Raw genomic sequence first — 20,659 nt, forward strand, 5'->3', positions numbered from 1 at the left:
CTTCAGGTGCGGCACCTGAGGAGTTAATTGTGCTGATCACGGCCCCCTGTAAGAGATCGGGTGCTGCCAGGCAGCAGGGGGCAGTCTTGTACAAAGTTTGTAGTGTATTCTAACTAGAAGCGTCCCCATCACCATGGGAACGCCTCTGTGTTAGAATATACTGTCGGATCTGAGTTTCACGAAGTAGCTCATATCCGACAGTATATTCTAACATAGAGGCGTTTCCATGGTGATGGGGACGCTTCAAGTTAAAATATACCATCGGATTGGAGAAAACTCCAATCCGATGGTATAAAAGAACTCCAGACTTTACATTGAAAGTCAATGGGGACGGATCCGTTTGAAATGGCACCATATTATGTCAACATCAAACGGATCCGTCCCCATTGACTTGCATTGTAATTCAGGACGGATCCGTTTGGCTCCGCACGGCCAGGCGGACACCAAAACGACTTTTTTTTTCATGTCCGTGGATCCTCCAAAAATCAAGGAAGACCCACGGACGAAAAAACGGTCACGGATCACGGACCTACGGACCCCGTTTTTGCGGACCGTGAAAAAAAACTGTCGTGTGCATGAGGCCAAAATCTGCATCAAAATCCATGACAAAATCCACATGCTGATTTTCGTATGGATTTGGTGTGGTAATGAAGCAAAAACTGCACAAAAATCTATGCAGAGATTCTTCTATGCAGAGATTCACACATAAACTACACTGCCCTTATACCCTGAACAGGTTATCAAGGATTGAACTGAAGACCTATCCCTTGGATAGGTCATCAATATCATATCTGTGGGGAAACAATAACCTGCACCCCCAACGATCAGATGTACAGGAGTAGCTCCGGAACCAGAAGTACACAGTTTCATCCACTGGACTGGAGCGGTGCTGTAGTAATCATCTCCTTCCACAACACAATGGACGGAGTTGTGTAGTTCTGCCGCTTATATCCAACACTGGAGCTACTCCCTTAACAACTGATCGGAGAGGGATGTGCGTTGTAGGACACTCACACAGATTTGATATTGATGACCTATCCCAGGGATAGTTCTTCCATTGTTAAACCTTGGAAAACCCATTTAATTAAAATTAAAGGAGTTGTCCAAGTTATTTTTTTGTTCTTTGTATGTTTCAAACTAAGCAAATGTAAGGGGGTTTCAATTCACTTACTTCAAGTACAGTGGCCCCTTTCTCACAATTCACATGACCTTCTTTCACTGCTCTGATGATGTTCAGTGCGCAAACCTGAGGAGCAGGTCTGCCTCTGTGCATAGAATGTCACTGCGGGCTGTGCTTGTTGGAGCAACAAGCAACGCCCCCTGCATTGCCCAATCTGCTGGTCACACCCCCTGCACTGCCCGATCTGCTGGTCACACCCCCTGCACTGCCCGATCTGCTGGTCACACCGCCTGCACTGCCCGATCTGCTGGTCACACCCCCTGCACTGCCCGATCTGTTTTTCACACCCCCTGCACTGCCCGATCTGTTGGTCACACCCTCTGCACTGCCCGATCTGTTGGTCACACCCCCTGCACTGCCTGATCTGCTGGCTACGCTCCCCTGCACTGCCCAATGTGCTGGCTGAGCTGTCTGCTCTCTGTCTCCCCTCCCACTGGATTCTTCAGCAACGTTTAACCCCTTCTACTATCAGCAGCACAGACTCTGGAGGCACTGCCTCAGGATCTGAGCACCTGCAAGGTTACCTCTTCTCCAGGCACTTAGGAGACAAATGTTATGCCTCTTCACCCTGCAAATACAGAGCTGACAGAGGCTGGGGGAATCCTCTCCTCTGTACTCATGCTGGCTGTGAGGAAATGTCTGCATAGCATTGCACAAGAACAGGTAGGGAGAAGATCCTGTGTGTGTCAGGAATGTAATGTGCATCTGGGACTTGTAGTCCCACACTTATGACATGAGTAGTCTAGCAGTTAGGCTGCAGACAGGGAAGACATTTTATTCATTCCCTTTGCAGAGCAATGGGAAGGGAAAGGCAGTCTTTGTTGACACCCACAAATATTCATGAGTAAAACCTCAGTGATTGTTATTACAATCCCCAACAGCTCTGCAACTGGCATGTCAACAAAGGGCCAGAACATAACTAGGGAAATTATTAAATATATATTTAGCCTAAAACTTGCTTAGCTTATGTATATATTGCTGACCATCAGATTTAGAGTGCTTTATTCGAAAGAAAAAAAACTTGGACAACCCCTTTAACACAGTAGTTTGGATGGAAAATTCCTCCTTCACAATTAGCTGATTGCAAAGTGTTCCCCTGATTGGTCCCCATCTGTGAGTAAATTGTTCCCTGCGGCACCACCACAGTTCACATTCAAATCAATGGGCTGTGTGTGTAATGCAAGATGGGACATGTCCTCCAGAGCCAGAGACATTTATTGTAACTGCAGTCTGCAGAATTATCTAATAAGGTGTATAGAACACTCCCAAATAGCCACAAATAGTATAGGTTCCATCTTGATGATGCTTCTGTTCCCTCTTACAGGATTGTCCATGAATACATCAGACTGATCGGCCTGAAGTTGAGACCTTTTATCTTATCAGATGACGACAATTTTTATTTGTTCAATAATATCAGACACTTGACTAAGGATGTGATGAAGGACCCAAATCTGTTTGGTTTTGAACTAAACATGAATGAAGAAGGGAAATCTATTGATGATCTGTATTATCATCTATTAGACAAGGTATATCAATCTTTCCTAATAGGGTAGCCATAGCTGAGGAGGTGCCTGCCCATCCATATTTCAGAGTTAGCTCATACGGAGTGAGATCCTTAACCTTTTCTAGGCAATCCTTGTGGCCATATCAATGTTTCCTGGGTTTTTCCAAGTACTGATCCAGTATCCCAGACCCGGGGGTATTACAATTGTAAATAGCTATGTTTTATATTGTTATGTATTTTATATGCATTGGGTGTATCTTCCGGTAAAGGCTGGATAGCGATGGTTGGCAGGAACAGAGCTAACCACCCTGTTCCTCCCCTCTTGGTAAGAGTGGGCTGGTCCTGCTTCCTGCCAGGAGCGGGAGTTCTAGATCAGCCTGAGAGAGGAGAGGAGGCACACTGCTGAGCTCCTGCTCCTAAGAAGGATTCTCCAGAAAGAACAATCAACAATTATCCTCAAGTAAATCCTTGAGAAGACAGACAAGAGAGTGAATATCTGAGACCAGCATTTAAAGCCTTTGCTGTGAGGTGAGGGAATGGGCTAAGACACCTATCACCCAGACTGCTACCAGGCCAGCTCAATACAAGTGCTAAACTGCAGCCATACAACTGCCTCCATAATCCTTACTGGTGCCATAGAATTGCACATGGAAATTTCTTCTATAAAAAAAAAACCTGTTCTACGTTAACTTCTAGATTCTTTAAAACTACTTTTCCCCTACACTGATCCCCAGGGAGCAACGGCCCGAAGGAGTACACCGTCACACAACCTTCATCAGGGCCACTACCACTTTCATTCCCTACTGGCTTCTCCAGGGCTTGCTGCAATGACAGCCTGCGAGGAGCAATCGGAGAATGGGAGCGGTAGTAGCTCTGACACAGCTCACAGTGGCAGTCCTCACGCCGGTATTTCCCCTAGGGCAAAAAACAGAAGTTACTCCGTTTGCATTCTGTTTCAGTATGTCCGTTCCGCCCAAAAATAGAACATGTCCTATTATTGTCCGCATTAAGGACAAGGGTAGTACTGTTCTATTAGGGGCCAGATGTTCAGTTTCGCAAAATACAGAATGCACATGGACCGCAAAATACATACTGTCGTGTGCATGAGCCCTTAAGCCTCATTTACACGTCCGTATTTTGGTCAGTGATTTCCATCAGTGATTGTGAGCCAAAGCCAGGATTGGAGCTCTACAGGCATAAGGGAAAGATCTGCACCTGTTCAGCGTTTAGAGCCGCAGCTGGTTTTGGCTCACAATCACTGATGGACATCACTGACGTGTGAAAGTGCTTCTCTTTCTTAGTTCTAGCGATCAGTGTCCCAGCACTCAGACCTCCACAGATCAAAACTTTTGGCATACCAATAGTTTTCTGAAAAGTGACCCTTTAGGAGAACCTGCACAGGGATATGGCCTCTGTAGATGCTACAATATTATCAAACCTGGACATGGAGAGTGTACTTGAGAGATGAAAATGGAAAGGAGGCACCAAGACATGTGGTTGAGTGTGGCTAATAGGGTGGTAGCGTCAAGCAGCTGCTGAAAGGGGCCTCATTTTTATCATTACTATAGAATCTTCTGTCCTCCAAGAACACCACTTAGTGGATATATCTATTTTGGTCATTTTGCAAGACTTGTTCTCTCTGGTCACTACTCAGATGTCCAATGTATTTTGCTATGCAAAGTGAATATTCTCATCTTGTTGATGTGCAGGTCATTATGGCAACATATTGTCCAGTGCATGTCCACGCATGGGCATAGCTACAACCATAGCAGCCTTAGCACTTGCTTTGGGGCCCAGAGGTTGGGGGGCCCTATCAGGTGCCAGAAGATTGTACCTTTTTGTGTTGAATAACAATATGGTGGCTTTTTGCTATAGTCTGGGTTTTCTGATATATGGTGCTACTATAAATAACCAGTGATGGTCAGTTCGCAGTGTTCGCCAGTGAACACATGCGGGCTGCCATCTTTAGTAAGGTAGACTCACCCGTCCGGCGATGCACAGGTAAGCCCTTACCTGTGCCGCGAGCCGGTCTGAAATCAAATGCAGTCACCAGGAGCAGGCAGTTCCGAGAACAGCCCGATAAAGGCCCCCGGTGTCTGTTCTCGGAACTGCCTGCTCCCGGTGACTGCATTTGATTTCAGACCGGCTCCCGGCACAGGTAAGGGCTTACCTGTGCATCGCCGGACGGGTGAGTCTACCTTACTAAAGATGGCAGCCCGCATGTGTTCGCTGGCGAACCCTGCGAACTGACCATCACTGTATACAGACGTGGACAAAATTGTTGGTACCCTTTGGTCAATGAAAGAAAAAGTCACAATGGTCACAGAAATAACTTTAATCTGACAAAAGTAATAATAAATTAAAATTCTATAAATGTTAACCAATGAAAGTCAGACATTGTTTTTCAACCATGCTTCAACAGAATTATGTAAAAAAATAAACTCATGAAACAGGCATGGACAAAAATGATGGTACCCCTAACTTAATATTTTGTTGCGCAACCTTTTGAGGCAATCACTGCAATCAAACGCTTCCTGTAACTGTCAATGAGACATCTGCACCTCTCAGCAGGTATTTTGGCCCACTCCTCATGAGCAAACTGCTCCAGTTGTGTCCGGTTTGAAGGGTGCCTTTTCCAGACTGCATGTTTCAGCTCCTTCCAAAGATGCTCAATAGGATTGAGGTCAGGGCTCATAGAAGGCCACTTTAGAATAGTCCAATTTTTTCCTCTTAGCCATTCTTGGGTGTTTTTAGCGGTGTGTTTTGGGTCATTGTCCTGTTGCAAGACCCATGACCTGCGACTGAGACCAAGCTTTCTGACACTGGCTAGTACATTTCTCTCTAGAATTCCTTGATAGTCTTGAGATTTCATTGTACCCTGCACAGATTCAAGACACCCTGTGCCAGACGCAGCAAAGCAGCCCCAGAACATAACAGAGCCTCCTCCATGTTTCACAGTAGGGACAGTGTTCTTTTCTTGATATGCTTCATTTTTTCGTCTGTGAACATACAGCTGATGTGCCTTGGCAAAAACTTCGATTTTTGTCTCATCTGTCCACAGGACATTCTCCCAGAAGCTTTGTGGCTTGTCAACATGTAGTTTGGCATATTCCAGTCTTGCTTTTTTATGATTCGTTTTCAACAATGGTGTCCTCCTTGGTCGTCTCCCATGTAGTCCACTTTGGCTCAAACAACGACGGATGGTGCGATCTGACACTGATGTTCCTTGAGCATGAAGTTCACCTTGAATCTCTTTAGAAGTCTTTCTAGGCTCTTTTGTTACCATTCGGATTATCCGTCTCTTAGATTTGTCATCAATTTTCCTCCTGCGGCCACGTCCAGGGAGGTTGGCTACAGTCCCATGGATCTTAAACTTATGAATAATATGTGCAACTGTACTCACAGGAACATCTAGTTGCTTGGAGATGGTCTTATAGCCTTTACCTTTAACATGCTTGTCTATAATTTTCTTTCTGATCTCTTGAGACAGCTCTTTCCTTTGCTTCCTCTGGTCCATGTCGAGTGTGGTACACACCATATCACCAAACAACACAGTGATTACCTGGAGCCATATATATAGGCCCAATGGCTGATTACAAGGTTGTAGACACCTGTGATGCTAATTAGTGGACACACCTTGAATTAACATGTCCCTTTGGTCACATTATGTTCTGTGTTTTCTAGGGGTACCATCATTTTTGTCCATGCCTGTTTCATGAGTTTATTTTTTTACATAATTCTGTTGAAGCATGGTTGAAAAACAATGTCTGACTTTCATTGGTTAACATTTATAGAATTTTAATTTATTATTACTTTTGTCAGATTAAAGTTATTTCTGTGACCATTGTGACTTTTTCTTTCATTGACCAAAGGGTACCAACAATTTTGTCCACGTCTGTATATCTTCAATTATTGCTTCTTATGCTGCTGTTTTAATTAGCTTACACTTGGTGGTGGGGGTCCCATCTTAGTTTGCTATGGGGCCCTATAAATTATAGTTACGCCCCTACACACAAGATTTACAGTGAGGGACACGCTGGCTCTATTCCCAATCTAATTACATTTGTCCTTTTCAGGTCGTCACAGCAACAAATGGAGATTGTTCTTTACTCCTGGACACATTTGACAGATCTTCCAAGCAGGTATTATAAGTCATTTATCACAAATATATAATGCACTCCAACAACTATCCACAATGTATTCTGTAAGTAGATAGATGCAACGCAAGAGACCAAGAGATACAGATGTCATAGATGACAAATATTCAGGGATTCTGAGAGAAACAAATGGAAGTTGCTCTACATAGAGAGCCCCTATATCATTCTTGCACAGGGCCTCTACTGCCTCTGCTAATGCAGTGAAACGTCTCTGAAAGGCAACCTCTTTGCAGGGCCGTCATTAATATAGATTGGACCCTGGGCAAAAATTTACTTGGGCCCCCTGGATCCCGCCTTCCCACACCTTAGCAGGCAATCACGGCCTCCACCACAACACACACACAAAAAATCCACACACCTGGTAGAGTACAGTGATATAAATACTTCCAGTTCTGAAGACTCCAGCGGCTCAGGATCAGTGCTCTGGGCAGCTGGGCTCAGGCTGGAAGTGGGCACCGCTCTGCAGGAAGGAGACCAGGGCTCGGCTCACCCTAGTGTTACAGTGCACCCCAGCACCCTACAGTATGCAGTATAGCACCCCACACTATACAGTATACCACCCCACAATATACAGTATAGCACCCCACACTATACAGTACCCCACAGTATATAGTAGAGCAGTATAGCAGCCCACAGTATACAGCACCCCACAGTATACAGTAGAGCAGTATAGCACCTCACCGTATACAGCACCCCAAACTATACACAATACAGCACCCCACACTATACAGCCCCCCACACTATACAGTACAGCAGTATAGCACTCCACACTATACAGCCTCCCACAGTATACAGTACAGCAGTATAGCACTCCAGGCCCCCCCACAGTATACAGGCCCCCCACAGTATACAGCCCCCCCACACAGTATACAGGCCCCCACACAGTATACAGGCCCCACACACAGTATACAGCCCCCCCCACACACAGTATACAGCCCCCCACACACAGTATACAGCCCCCCTCACACAGTATACAGCCCCCCCCACACACAGTATACAGCCCCCCACAGTATACAGACCCCCCCCACACTATACAGCCCCCCCACAGTATACAGCCCCCCACAGTATATAGGCCCCTCACAGTATACAGGCCCCCCCACAGTATACAGGCCCCCCCACAGTATACAGGCCCCCCCCACAGTATACAGGCCCCCCCCACAGTATACAGGCCCCCCCCCACAGTATACAGGGCCCCCACAGTATACAGGCCCCCCCACAGTATACAGGCCCCCCCACAGTATACAGGCCCCCACAGTATACAGCCCCACACTGTATACAGCCCCCACAGTATACAGCACCCCACTATACAGTAGTTTACAGTATATTAGCCTAACAGCACCTGTCACCTTTTCCTGATGTAATCTTCACAAAAAAAAGCTTCACAGTTAAGGCAAACTTCTCCTGGTAGGACCTGTGATGACCTCATAGCCATGTGACCAGTAATATTGCTAGGTTACTGGTCACATGGTGATGATGTCATTAAGGTTCTAGAGCACAGCTCTCACAGACACAGTACGATGCCTGGACTCAGTGCCGGCAGGCATGGCATGGCAGCACCCCCTGTGTAGCTGACAGCCTGACACCCGGGGCAGTGGCTAGCAGGGCTCAAGAGGCAGCTGCCTTGGACCCCCCAGGAGCAACTGGGCCCGGGGCAGCTGCCCCTTTTGCCCCTTGGTAAAGATGGCCCTGCCTCTTTGAGAACAACACCTATTTAGACTCTGTTTTCTGTTATTGATTTTGGGTTCCATCATGCTGTTTGCATATTGACTAGAAAAAACATTTTTTAATGCAATTTTGATGCACTAGTGTTCCTTGGTGGCAATATGGCAGTGCACTAATTTTACATCTAGATTCATACCTGTCACTAAAGCCAGACCCCATTCTGTTTAGAGCAGTTCTAAGATGCCCTAATAAAGAGAAGGGAGGGGTTGAAGCCCCCTCAGACATTGTTGGCACAAGGATTTTACACATTGTTATTCGTCTGGAGGTAGATATGGATGGTAGGGTGGAAACCTACTTATGCTGTGCTTCTTTTATACAGTCTATCCTAGTGGATGAAGGACATCTAAGTGCAGGAGCTGTTCAAATGCTTGGACACTACTTGAACACTAATGGAAACTACTATGTATCACTCTTGGAATCAGCAATGGCTCCTACTGGCATCCCCAGGTACAGTGCATAAGCTTGTTACAGGTCGTCATTAATGTCGACGGACCCATAGGTGTGTGTATCCCTCCAACCATGATTATTTGGTTACCACATGCCAATGTTCAAAGGACTTGTCCAGTTTGGGAAACCAATTGTTCATACATCCTATTAGAGAATTCTGAGTTACCATATTCTTCACTTTATCACACCTGATGATAAGATGCATCTAGGTTGTTGATAAGAAAAAAAAAGAAGAAAAAATATATTTTTCATCAGACCTCAATACAGACCCCCAATCTTCATCCATCCCCCACCTAGACACACAGTCTTCATCAAACCTCAGATCAGACCCCCATATCAAACCTCAGATCAGACCCCCATATCAAACCTCAGATCAGACCCCCACATCAGACCTCAGATCAGACACCCGTATCAGACATCAGATTAGACCCCTATATCAGATCAGACCTCCATGTCAGACCTCAGATCAGACCCGTATATCAGATCAGACCTCCGATCAGACCCCCACATCAGACCTCAGATCAGACACCCATACAAAGGGCATCTAGCACTCTGGAGGGCCTATCCTATCCTGCATTACATAGACAGCCCTCTAGAATGGATAGGTACTGTGTAACTTTTAAAGGGGTTCTCTGGGAATTATATAAAAATGTCTCAGATTAGACCCCGACATCAGACCTCAGATCAGACACCCATATCAGATCTGACCCCTTTATCCAGGCTCGGACTGGCCCACAGGGGAACAGGGAAATCCCCCGGTGGGCCTGTGAGAAAGGTGGGCCCCCAGTCAACCAGGACAGCATATCAAATAACCTACATCAATAAAAAAAAAAAAAATGGAAAGACTATCCAGTTTATTATTATAGAGGAATCGGAAGGTTAAGATGGCCTCTAGGAATAGAGGCAGGCCAACCAGTATCCTCTCTTCCCTGGGGCCCACTTTTTGAAGTTGTTGCAGAGACCCCCATAATCAATCATCTTGTAGAGTTTCGTTGCTGTCTGCCTCTATGTAAGCAGGTAATATTTGCATGTCGCTGTACAGTGAGACACCAGAATGAATTTTACTGGTGGGCCCTAGGCATCCCAGTCCGACACTGCCTATATCAGATCAGACCCCCATGCAGACGTCAGATCAGACCTCCATGTCACTACACATTGCACTCTGGCGCCGGCACCTGCCTTGCGTTGCGGGAACACGCAAGATTTTTCCGCGCGAGTGCAAAATATTGTAATGCATTTTGCACTTGCGTGAGGAAAATCGCGCATGTTTGGTACCCAAACCCGAACATCTTCACAGAAGTTCAGGCTTTGGATTGATGTTCTGAAGATTGTATTATTTTCCCTTATAACATGGTTATAAGGGAAAATAATAGCATTCTGAATACAGAATGCATAGTATAATAGTGCTGGAGGGGTTAAAAAAAAATAATTAACTCACCTCTTGATCGCGTAGTTCCCGGTCTCTTCTTTACTAGCTGTGGGCTAAATGACCTGTGGTGACGTCAGATCACATGCTCCAATCACATTGTCCATCACCGTGGTGATGGACATGTGATCTGACGTCACCACAGGTCCTTTAGCCCACAGCTCATCATTAAAGAAGTAAAGAAGAGACCGGGAACTGCGCGATCAAGAGGAGAAGGTGAGTTAATTTTTTTATTTTTTTTTAACCCCTCCAGCACTATTGTACTATGCATTCTGTATTCAGAATGCTATTATTTTCCCTTATAACCATGCTATAAGGAAAAATAATACAGTGAATAGACTGTCACCTAGAAACCTTGCGTGAAAATTGCACCGCATCCGCAAGTGCTTGTGGATGCTTGCAATTTTCACACAACCCCATTCATTTCTATGTGAAAAACGCAGAATATAGAACATGCAGCGATTTTCACGCAACGCATAAGTGATGCGTGAAAATCACCGCTCATGTGAACAGCCCCATAGAAATGAATGGGTCCGGATTCAGTGCGGGTGCAATGCGTTCAACTCACGCATCGCACCCGCGCGGAATACTCGCCCGTGTGAAAGGGGCCTAATAGTGCCCCCAGATTGCAATAGTGCTCCCAAAGTAATCCTCGACATAGTAAAAGTGACTTTTTTTGCACCCACAGTAATGAAGGTGACGGCATTGGACTTGGGAGTTTCAAAAGGAGTGACTCTTTTTTATTTTTTACACATCCCCCTACTTAATTTTACTTTTTGAGCAGGTGACCCTTTTAAGTCTTCCATGAACATCCAACAAGCCCAAAAAATAGGTGGTACTTTTCCATAAGTGCGCCCAATTAAGAGGGTCCTAAAAACTGCCGTGGCTGACTTACCCCATATTTCTAAAACAGTATAGATGTTTTTGAAACTACAACTTGCAGCACATAAGACACGTTTGTTCTCTAGCTTCTAAAACTTTCTAGGCAAGGACAGGATGTAGAACTTGGTCATTCATTGTTTAGTACCAGTAAATTGTTTCTAGAACAATTTTTCTAACTTTGCCATCCTGTAATCAACGTTGGGCTTCTGTACCTACTCTACCTCTGTCTTGTTCTATCTATCTGGGTCCATTGGTTATTACCATGGTCACTTCATGGCTATTAAGTTGTTAAGCAGCTAATAATGTGAGCATGTCATTTGGACACATTTTTAGAAATTGCAGCATTTGTAATTGAATGTCTGGTACACAAATTCAAAAAGTCTACAATTTTTTCTCTCTCACCAGTTTCAATGAGATTATCGGAGGCTTCGATCAGTTGCCCTTAGGATTAGCCCGGCGTCTAGCAAATGTCATCAAATTAAATTCCACTGTAGTTAAAGTTATGCAGACTCACAAATCTGTGGTTGTAAAATACCGGAAAGATAAGTCCTCGACTCTCACCAACATATTTGCAGACTATGTCATCATCACCACCACCGCCAAGGCCGCTAGGCGTATAGAGTTCAGTCCACCACTGAGTAACGATAAGTACAATGCTCTGAGTTTCGTTCACTATATAAGTGCCACAAAGATTCTTCTGAGCTGCAATGAAAGATTCTGGGAGAAGGATGGGATAGTCGGTGGAAAAAGTTCTACTGATCGACCATCTCGTTACATCTACTACCCAAGTCATAACTTCACCAATGGAAGAGGTGTCCTCCTGGCATCATATACTTTAGCAGACGATTCAATGTTCTTTTTATCACTCAGTGATGAAGAGACTGTTGATGTCGTCCTGGAAGACTTGTCCAACATTCACAGGAGACCAAAGGAGATACTGAGAAAAATCTGCCCAAAGTATGTGGTGAAGAAGTGGAGTCTGGATCCATATTCCATGGGGGCATTTGCCTATTTCACACCATATCAGTTTGGAGATATGTATGAATACTTATCCACACCAGAAGGCAGAATTTACTTTGCTGGGGAGCACACATCACTTCCTCATGGCTGGATTGACACCGCTTGTAAGAGTGGTTTGAAGGCAGCTAGAGATATTCACAGAGACGCGGCCATGTTTTTCCATAGATAATTCCTTGGTTATATTGTGTAGATTCCTATAAATTGAGAAATAAAATATGTCTAATAAAATGAATAAACATGGTCATAGATGGCACATGACTGTGGTACATCTTCAAACCTCCTAAAAGGAACACTTTTTAACACAATACTGGAGCCCTACGATACAGCATGGTCTCAGATGTCAAGATAAAGTCCTGTACATAGCTAGCTCTGTTACTTCTGTAACTCCCTGCATGTGTACCAGCAGTATATGTGGGGACATACTCCACGGCACTAGCCTATGTGCCAGAGATAGACTTAGTGTTTTAGGTCGTAGCTAATTGCTTATTCATGTCATTAGGTGGTAGTTACTTTATTATATTGTTGGCTACTGCAAGTTTAGCATTTATTACAGTTTGACATAGGTTGCTTTTTTTTTTAGCCTTTTGGTTATTCATACTATTTCTGTCATTAATTATATCTTTTTAGGTATAGTTTATATTTTGTCTTATGTTTTATATTTTTGCTTGCAGTTTGTGTGGCTCCTTTTGTGCTCTAGACTTACTTAAGACATGTCATGGTAGGGGGTTCTACTTTGAACTTTAGCATTGACGCTCATGAGTGGACTTTTTGTGTTTTTACTTGTGATCTGTTTAATAAACTTTTTCCTCATTTAATATACACTGGATGTGTGCCATTTTTGCCGTTTTTTGCTTCCATTTCCTGCACACCAGTTTCTAAGATACAGGCTGTCTGTTCTTTCCTGAGTTGGTCACCTATTTGGTCTCCTCTTATATTCTGACATCAACATCTCTCTTGGCTTACTAAACTGTGTTCAAGTGAACGCCTTTCTCCCGATAGATGGATATGTTCTAAATGTCTAAAGAGCTTTTATTGCTCTAGAGCAGGCATGTCCAAACTGCGGCCCTCCAGCTGTTGCAAAACTACAACTCCCAGCATGCCTGGGAAGCTTACAGCTATTAGGGCATGCTGGGAGTTGTAGTTTTGCAACAGCTGGAGGGCCGCAGTTTGGACATGCCTGCTCTAGAGGATGCCCCACTCGGACAGACCATTGATTTCAATAAGAACTGTGTAATGCTTTATTTCTCTTGTGGTGGCGCTGTAGGGAAATTGAATAGTTGCTGCTGCTCAGATTAAAGTTTGCTGAGGATTTCATTAGATTGCTGAGGATTTCCGTAGGGATGAGTAAAATGATTAGTCCGTATTCTGCCCCTGCAAGAGGCTGTCCCTCCACAGACGCAAGAGGCTGTCCCTCCACAGACGAATCTCCATCCTGCCGGTTGGTTGACATCTCACCCAGCTCTGACAATCTCCTACCTGTGCAAGTAGCGGCGCATGTGCAGAGGCTCTGCCTTCAATTACAAAGTAGTGACTGTTCACGCACTGATAAACTGATAAAATTTGTTGCTGTGCATTTGTAGACAGAGCATCTGCACGTTATATTTAGCTATTTTTCCACAGTAAAACACTTTATAGTAGAAAAAATCATTAGTATTTTTGTCTTGATATTATGACAGCCATAACGTTTTAAATATCTAGCTTGATTATTATTTTTCTTTAGATGTTTTCATTAGTACCATATCGAGGTACATATGACTTTTTGATCACTTTCATTTTTTTTTTTGTGTGAGGCGAGATGAACAATGACAACAGTTCTGGCATTGTTTTGTTAAGGACCAGGCGATTTTCCGTCTTTGCGTTTTATTTTTTTCTCCCTGTCTTCCCGGAGCCATAACTTTTTTATTTTTTACTGTTCACATAGCCGTACGAGGGTTATTTCTTTGTGGGACAAATTGTGCTTTTTAATGGCACCACTTATTATTGCATACAATGTAGTGGTAAGCTGAAAAAAAAATCCAAATAGGGTAAAATGGGAAAAAAACGCAATTCCGCCATACTTTTAGGCCCCTTTCACACGAGCGAGTTTTCCGCGCGGGTGCAATGCGTAACATGAATGCATAGCACCCGCACTGAATCCTGACCCATTCATTTCAAGGGGTCTGTGTACATGAAAGTTTTTTTTTTTTCACGCATCAGTTCTGCGTTGCGTGAAAAACGCAGCATGTTCTATATTCTGCGTTTTTCACGCAGCCCTGGCTCCATAGAAGTGACTTCAGTGCGGGTGCGATGCGTTTTTCACTGATGGTTGCTAAGAGATGTTGTTTATAAACCTAATTTTTTTTATCACGCGTGTGAAAAACGCATCAAAACGCATTGCACCCACGTGGAAAAAACTGAACTACTGAACGCAATCGCAGACAAAACTGACTGAACTTGCTTGCAAAATGGTGCGAGTTTCACTGAACGCATCCGGAGCCAATCACTCACGTTCGTGTAAAAGAGGCCTTAGGGGTTCCCTATACAGTAAAACGGACTTGCTACTTTAATTCTCCTGGTCATTAATATTACAGTGATACCACATTTGTATAGTTTTTCTTGTGTTTTAATACTGTAAAAAAAAAAAACTTTGGAAAATTAAACTTTTTCTTCAAATATTCTGACCCCCATAACTTTTTTAAATTACATCTACGGAGCCATGTGGAGGCTAATTTTTTGCAGGGTGATTTATACTTTTTTATTGATACTGGGTATGAATCACTTTTTGATCATTTTGTATTCAATTTTTTGTAGGGAGGTGAACCAATGAAAAAACTGCAAATCGGCCATTTTTTATTTTCTCAGGTATATTGTTCACTATACAGGATGAATATGTTTATATTTTAATAGTTAGGGAATTTTGGACTGGCAATGCCTATGTTCTTTGTTTTTTGATTGTTTATTTTTATTCTGGGGAACAGGAGGTGATTTGAATTTTTATATTTTTTACTTTTGTTTTACTATCTTTTACGGGGGAAAAAAACATGGAATCAGATCGCTATTTCTATTCAGCAATGGAATGGAATGCATTGCTGAGTAGCGAATTCAGTACATTCCAATGTAGTGCTGCCACCTGTAGGCCTATGTTGGAATATACATAACCTACACAGAAAATGCCAGACCGCCTCTACTAATTAATCCTTTATTACAAAAAATCACAATTAAATACATACATGATTAAAAGAAATTGGTGCAGGAGATAAAAAACAACATCACTGGAGGAAACAATACAGTGGACGCAAGTCCTTGTTCATTCATCATGATTATTCATTAAAGTGCATATGTGGAATTCAAATGAAAACAGGAACATAGGACAATTACCCATACTGTGTCTCCTCCAGGATGGCGCCAACCCACCAACCTGATAGGCATTGGAGCCTTGGTATCATTACCAAGAAAGGGCTTCACCGATCTCATCGAGGGGAAGCTGTTCCGGCCATGGTCACAATTGAATGTCTGCGATTGGTGTTAACTTGACAATTATGTGTACTTTTTCTTTGTCTTTTTTGACATAAAACATTTTAAAGTATCTATTTTTGAATGTTTTTGTCCCACTAGAGTACCTCGTCACATGTGGATTTGATCACTGATATAATACACGGCAATTCTTGTATTACAATGTATAATACATATCAGTGTGGTGCTGACAGGGCCTAATAGAAGTACTAATATGGCAGACCTGGGGGGCATTGTTAGACCCCCATCTCCATCCTGTGATTGCATGACAGGGAGGCTGATGGACTCCAGTCCGGCCTCCACCAAGCGATCTCCCAATAGAAGTGAATAGGAGTGCACTGCGCATGACCGGCCACCACTCACATTCACTTCTATGGCCCTGATACGGCGGCCTCATAGAAATTAATGGAGGGCTGCTGTGCATGCACAGTGTGCCCTCCACCACTTTTGGGGCTCTGTTTAGGAGATAGGTACGAATCCCAGCAGTGGGACCCGCACCTATCACTAAGAGGGCAGCACTGCTGTGAAAAAGCACTGAGGGGCAGCACTACTGTGAAAGGGCACTTAGGGGGCAAAACTTTTGCAAAAGGGCAGCATTAATATAAGGGTGAACTAAAGGGGCAACTCTATTGTTAAGAGGCAGTAAGGGGGCAGAACTAGTGTGCGTGGGCACTAATAGTGTGACACTATTACTAATACTAATAGAGCAGGGGAACTTAGGGGGCAGCACTAATATGAAGGTGAACTAAGGGGGCAGTACTATTGTAAAGTGTCACTAAGCAGACAGCACTACTTTGTGGGGGGCACTAAGGGGACTTGCGGGACTAGGGGTGCATAGATTGTCATTTGATGGAGTAAGAGACGTGATTTAGTGAAATAAATTTGCCACTTAACGCGTTGCTGCTTTTGTCCCTCCTTGGGCTTATCCAAATTTTGGAGGTAGGCCCTATTCAGTGCCAACTACAGATACCTCCATACCATAGCAGAGTATGCCAGACAACAGGGTAGGCCAGCTACCCATAGATACCCCGTGTTAGGTAACCATCCCAACTTTTAGGGTGCTGTACAGAGCTTAGGTAATGATGTGTTAGTCTGCAAATACCTATCATCAGCTCAACTATCCAGAAAAAAAGAGGAGACCACACTGACAACATACCTCCTTTGGCTTTGCTGTTATTTCTCACATGCAGTTTACCTTTCTACCACTAGGGAGCAGCAGACCCATTGTTAACCCATTATTCATATTACTTTACCTAATGACAATGATGGATTATTACATAAAATAACATAGACATGTTTATTTGCATAAAACACTTAAAATACTAATTTAAAGAACTAAAAATGTAATGCACCCCAGATGGGACTCGAACCCACAATCCCTGGCTTAGGAGGCCAGTGCCTTATCCATTAGGCCACTGGGGCTGATAGGAAGTGGTGAGGAGAAGCAGCAATAGATCTATCGTCAGTGGTGCACTGGTGTCCTGGGCGATGCCTGCACCGCGGGTTCGGAGGTGAATCCTCCCATACAGATGGATCTGGATGTATAACTATGGACCAGCAGGCAGAGAACAGAACTGAGGGAGAGGCGGCCTCCCTCTTGAAAGCTTCTCCGTCACCAGCTCTCTCACTGTCAGGATGGCCGAGCGGTCTAAGGCGCTGCGTTCAGGTCGCAGTCTCCCCTGGAGGCGTGGGTTCAAATCCCACTTCTGACAATACATTTTGCAGTCATTCAATAATGTCCTACAGGTGGCGATCGTTCCTCCCTGAATCCCCTCAGTACAGCAGAAACAATTTATATTGTGTATGCACTGCTGATTACAGCTTCCTCATATCTATTGCTGTACATAAGAGAATGAATGGATACCAGGTCTATCAACCTATTTGTGGGGATAAGCAATAGATTGATATGATAGGTAAAAGTAATGTATGTATATAGTCATATATACATAATAATAGCAATAGAAATAAAGATAGATTGGTCAGAGATAGATAACAGTAATTACAGTGATAGAGGAGAGAGAAAGATAATAGAGAACTTGATAGATCATTCATAGATAGATAGATAATTTATAGATAGATTAATGAGACAGCAGATAAAGATAATACACAGTATACGCACTCTGGTACGTTTTTGTCGCACGGAGCGGCATTTAGGCCACGCCCATCAAGCCGCTCCCCTTTGTTGAATGAGGGGCCAAATGCTTAGAGAATTGTGTAAAACAGTTATAAATGTGATGCAGACCTTTTTTTGCAGTCACATTTTCAATATTAAATCTGCCCCATTGTGATCAATATTTTTGGCCATAGCATAAAGCCGGTGGTCACTGTCAGTGGTGACCTTCTGGACCTCCTGCGATGGGCACAGTGCCCATTAGCTTCTTCACAAATCACCTCTGCCCTTTTATTATTGCTGTAATCCTGGGCTGTTCCTGGTCGTACTGACACAGAAATCTCCACTTACTAGTTGTCAGCTTCTTAAAGGGACACACGGTGGAGGGCATTGTATATCACACCCTTTAAAATAAAGATTACCTTCCTTGGCCACAGCTGCCAATCACAGCGCAGGTTTAATCTCTTTTAGTGCTCTTAAAAAACAAACGCAGTGCTGTGATTGGTTGCCATGGGTCACAAAGACAGCTCTCCTTTTTACCCCACTGAGGTAGATTTATCAAAATTGGTGTAAAGGAAAACAGGCCTACGGTTGCTATGGGCAACAAAGCCAGTTTTCCTTTGCGCCAGTTTTGAGAAATCTCCTCCACTGTCTTATGCCTGGTTTAGGGTGTGAAGGGACAGGTCAAGACATGGGGAGACAAAGAGCAGCAAAAGAGCAATTCCTTGTGTCAAGCTCCACCCTTTAGGCCCCTCTCTATAAAGAGGGATGGATTCCCGCATCTGGTTAACAGACAGGGGTATATAGCTGGGGAACCCCATCTCTTACATTGGCCTAAAGAGCTAATAACATCTGGGACATTGATGGTATATTGCTAGGATATGCCATCAGTGTCACATAGGTAGGGTTGCCACCTAGCTGCTATCTCGCCGGCAAGGCTGGTATTTTAGTGGCCTGTATTTTCCTACAAGGCCATTGCCGAGCGCTCATTAGTGAAGGATTTATCCCCCCCCCCCCCCCCCCGTTAACAAAAATAAAAAACACCATTTGCTCGCACTGCTCACTGGTAGCTCAGGATAGGAGCTGCGAGACGTCATCACTCTGGAGCGCAGGTCCTGTCCTGAGCTTCCAGTCAGCAGTGAGTGTTCACCGTAGCACGAACAAATGGAAGAAGTGAGGAAGTGAGTGCTTTTTGTTTCTTGGGTAGAAGCAAAGGGGGCAATACTGGGGGGCATTATTCTTCCTGGGGGCACAAATGGGGGGGCATTACTCTTACTGGGGTGCTCTAATGGGGCCATTATTTTTACTGAGGGGCACTAATGGGGACAGTATTCATTCTGGGGGGCACTAATGGGGGCAGTACTATTACTGGGGGCACTAAAGGGGGCATTATTAATGCTGCGGGGGGGCACTAATGGGGGGATTATTAATTCTGGGTGGCACCAATGGGGGCATTAATATTACTAGGGGGCATTAATATTATTGTGAGCCACAGTATGACAGCGACTTAACACCCTGTGTTAACCCACACCCCCACAACCAGCTTAACGTGGCTGGTATTTTTTTATGGGAAAGGTGGCAACCCTACCCATAGGTGGCATTGTAGGGACTTCTGGGACCTGCTCCTACCTAAATAACAGGACCCCTGAAGAGACGAAGTGAAAGCAGAGCAGTTGCACATGCGCGGCCACCCTCCATTCACCACTATGGGACATCCGGGGATATCCGAGCATGCTCAGCTATTTTCTGAAGTCCCATACCAGTGAATAAAGAGCAAAGCCACATATGCGCGGTCTGTTCCCCTTCAAAGTACCACTATGCTGGTACTGTATTATGCTGCGTTTTTTCGGCACGAGAATGGGTGCAGAAAACAACTGCTAAATCCGCAACCTGTGGAGTTTGCCTTAAAGTATGTAGCAAGCTTAATAAAGGATTGTATTGATTGGGACACGATACTCAGGGTTGAGACACCAGTTGCCAAAATAGATAGGCATACAGTGTTACCTTATGATGACGCAGCGCAATTAAATGATCCAATGGATAGGAAAGATGAGAATCTGCTAAAAAAGTACCTGGGAGGAAACTTCAGCATTTCTTAAACCTGGTGTAACATCAACGTGTGTAGCTCGTACCCTCAATGTCCAACTTAAACGATTAGAGATCCATTTAAGAAAATAAAATACCCAGCAAGAAAATACTTGAAAGCTTGCCCCTATTAAAGATGGCTACAATTTGTTTGGTGGATGCCTCAGCAGAGTCTGTGAGACTTTCTGGTTGCACGTTGGTTCTTTCCAGCTCAGCCCGCAGAGTGCTATGGTTAAAGGCATAGTCAGGTCATGGCTTCAAAAGATAAGCTGATCTCCCTTCCCTTTCATTGCCAATATCTGTTTGGGTCTGATCTTGACAAAATATTAGAAAATGCCACAGACCGCGAAAAAGGTTTCCCAAATCACAAATTTCAAAGAAAAAGGCATTTTTTTCGTGGAAAACCTTGTGACAGAGAAAATAAGAAAGACAAGGGCAAATAAGATAGTGAAGTTATAGCAAAGGGGTAAAAAGAAAAATTTCCTTCTTCACCCCAATAGAGTAGAATCCTCCTTGACCTCTAAACAATGACACCATTCCAGTGGCGGACAGGCTCAGTTCCTTTTACAACACCTGGGAATAGCTAGTAACAGACCCTTGGATAACAAATATTATAAAAGTAGGTTATTGCATA

At 44.0% G+C, this 20,659-nt stretch overlaps 1 protein-coding gene and 2 non-coding genes across 4 annotated transcripts in view; 2 read left to right on the forward strand and 1 right to left on the reverse strand.

Moving 5' to 3' along the window:
• Window positions 1-13,157, forward strand: part of LOC122928755 (L-amino-acid oxidase-like) — a 35,600-nt gene extending 22,443 nt beyond the window's left edge. For both annotated transcript variants that reach the window (XM_044281939.1, XM_044281940.1), the window contains 4 exons: window positions 2,505-2,706; window positions 6,761-6,826; window positions 8,883-9,010; window positions 11,724-13,157. In XM_044281939.1, the coding sequence (XP_044137874.1) occupies window positions 2,505-2,706; window positions 6,761-6,826; window positions 8,883-9,010; window positions 11,724-12,507 (1,180 nt within the window). In that variant the 3' untranslated portion in view covers window positions 12,508-13,157. The remainder of the gene's footprint in view (window positions 1-2,504; window positions 2,707-6,760; window positions 6,827-8,882; window positions 9,011-11,723) is intronic.
• A 4,022-nt stretch (window positions 13,158-17,179) lies between these two features.
• On the reverse strand, window positions 17,180-17,252 carry TRNAR-CCU. The gene has a single exon. It is a non-coding gene; the product is annotated as a tRNA-Arg (tRNA).
• Window positions 17,253-17,459: 207 nt separating this feature from the next.
• On the forward strand, window positions 17,460-17,542 carry TRNAL-CAG. Its single transcript has one exon. It is a non-coding gene; the product is annotated as a tRNA-Leu (tRNA).
• Window positions 17,543-20,659: the final 3,117 nt, after the last annotated feature.

Source organism: Bufo gargarizans, chromosome 2 (assembly GCF_014858855.1).
Source record: "Bufo gargarizans isolate SCDJY-AF-19 chromosome 2, ASM1485885v1, whole genome shotgun sequence".
Classification (NCBI taxonomy): Eukaryota; Metazoa; Chordata; class Amphibia; order Anura; family Bufonidae; genus Bufo; species Bufo gargarizans.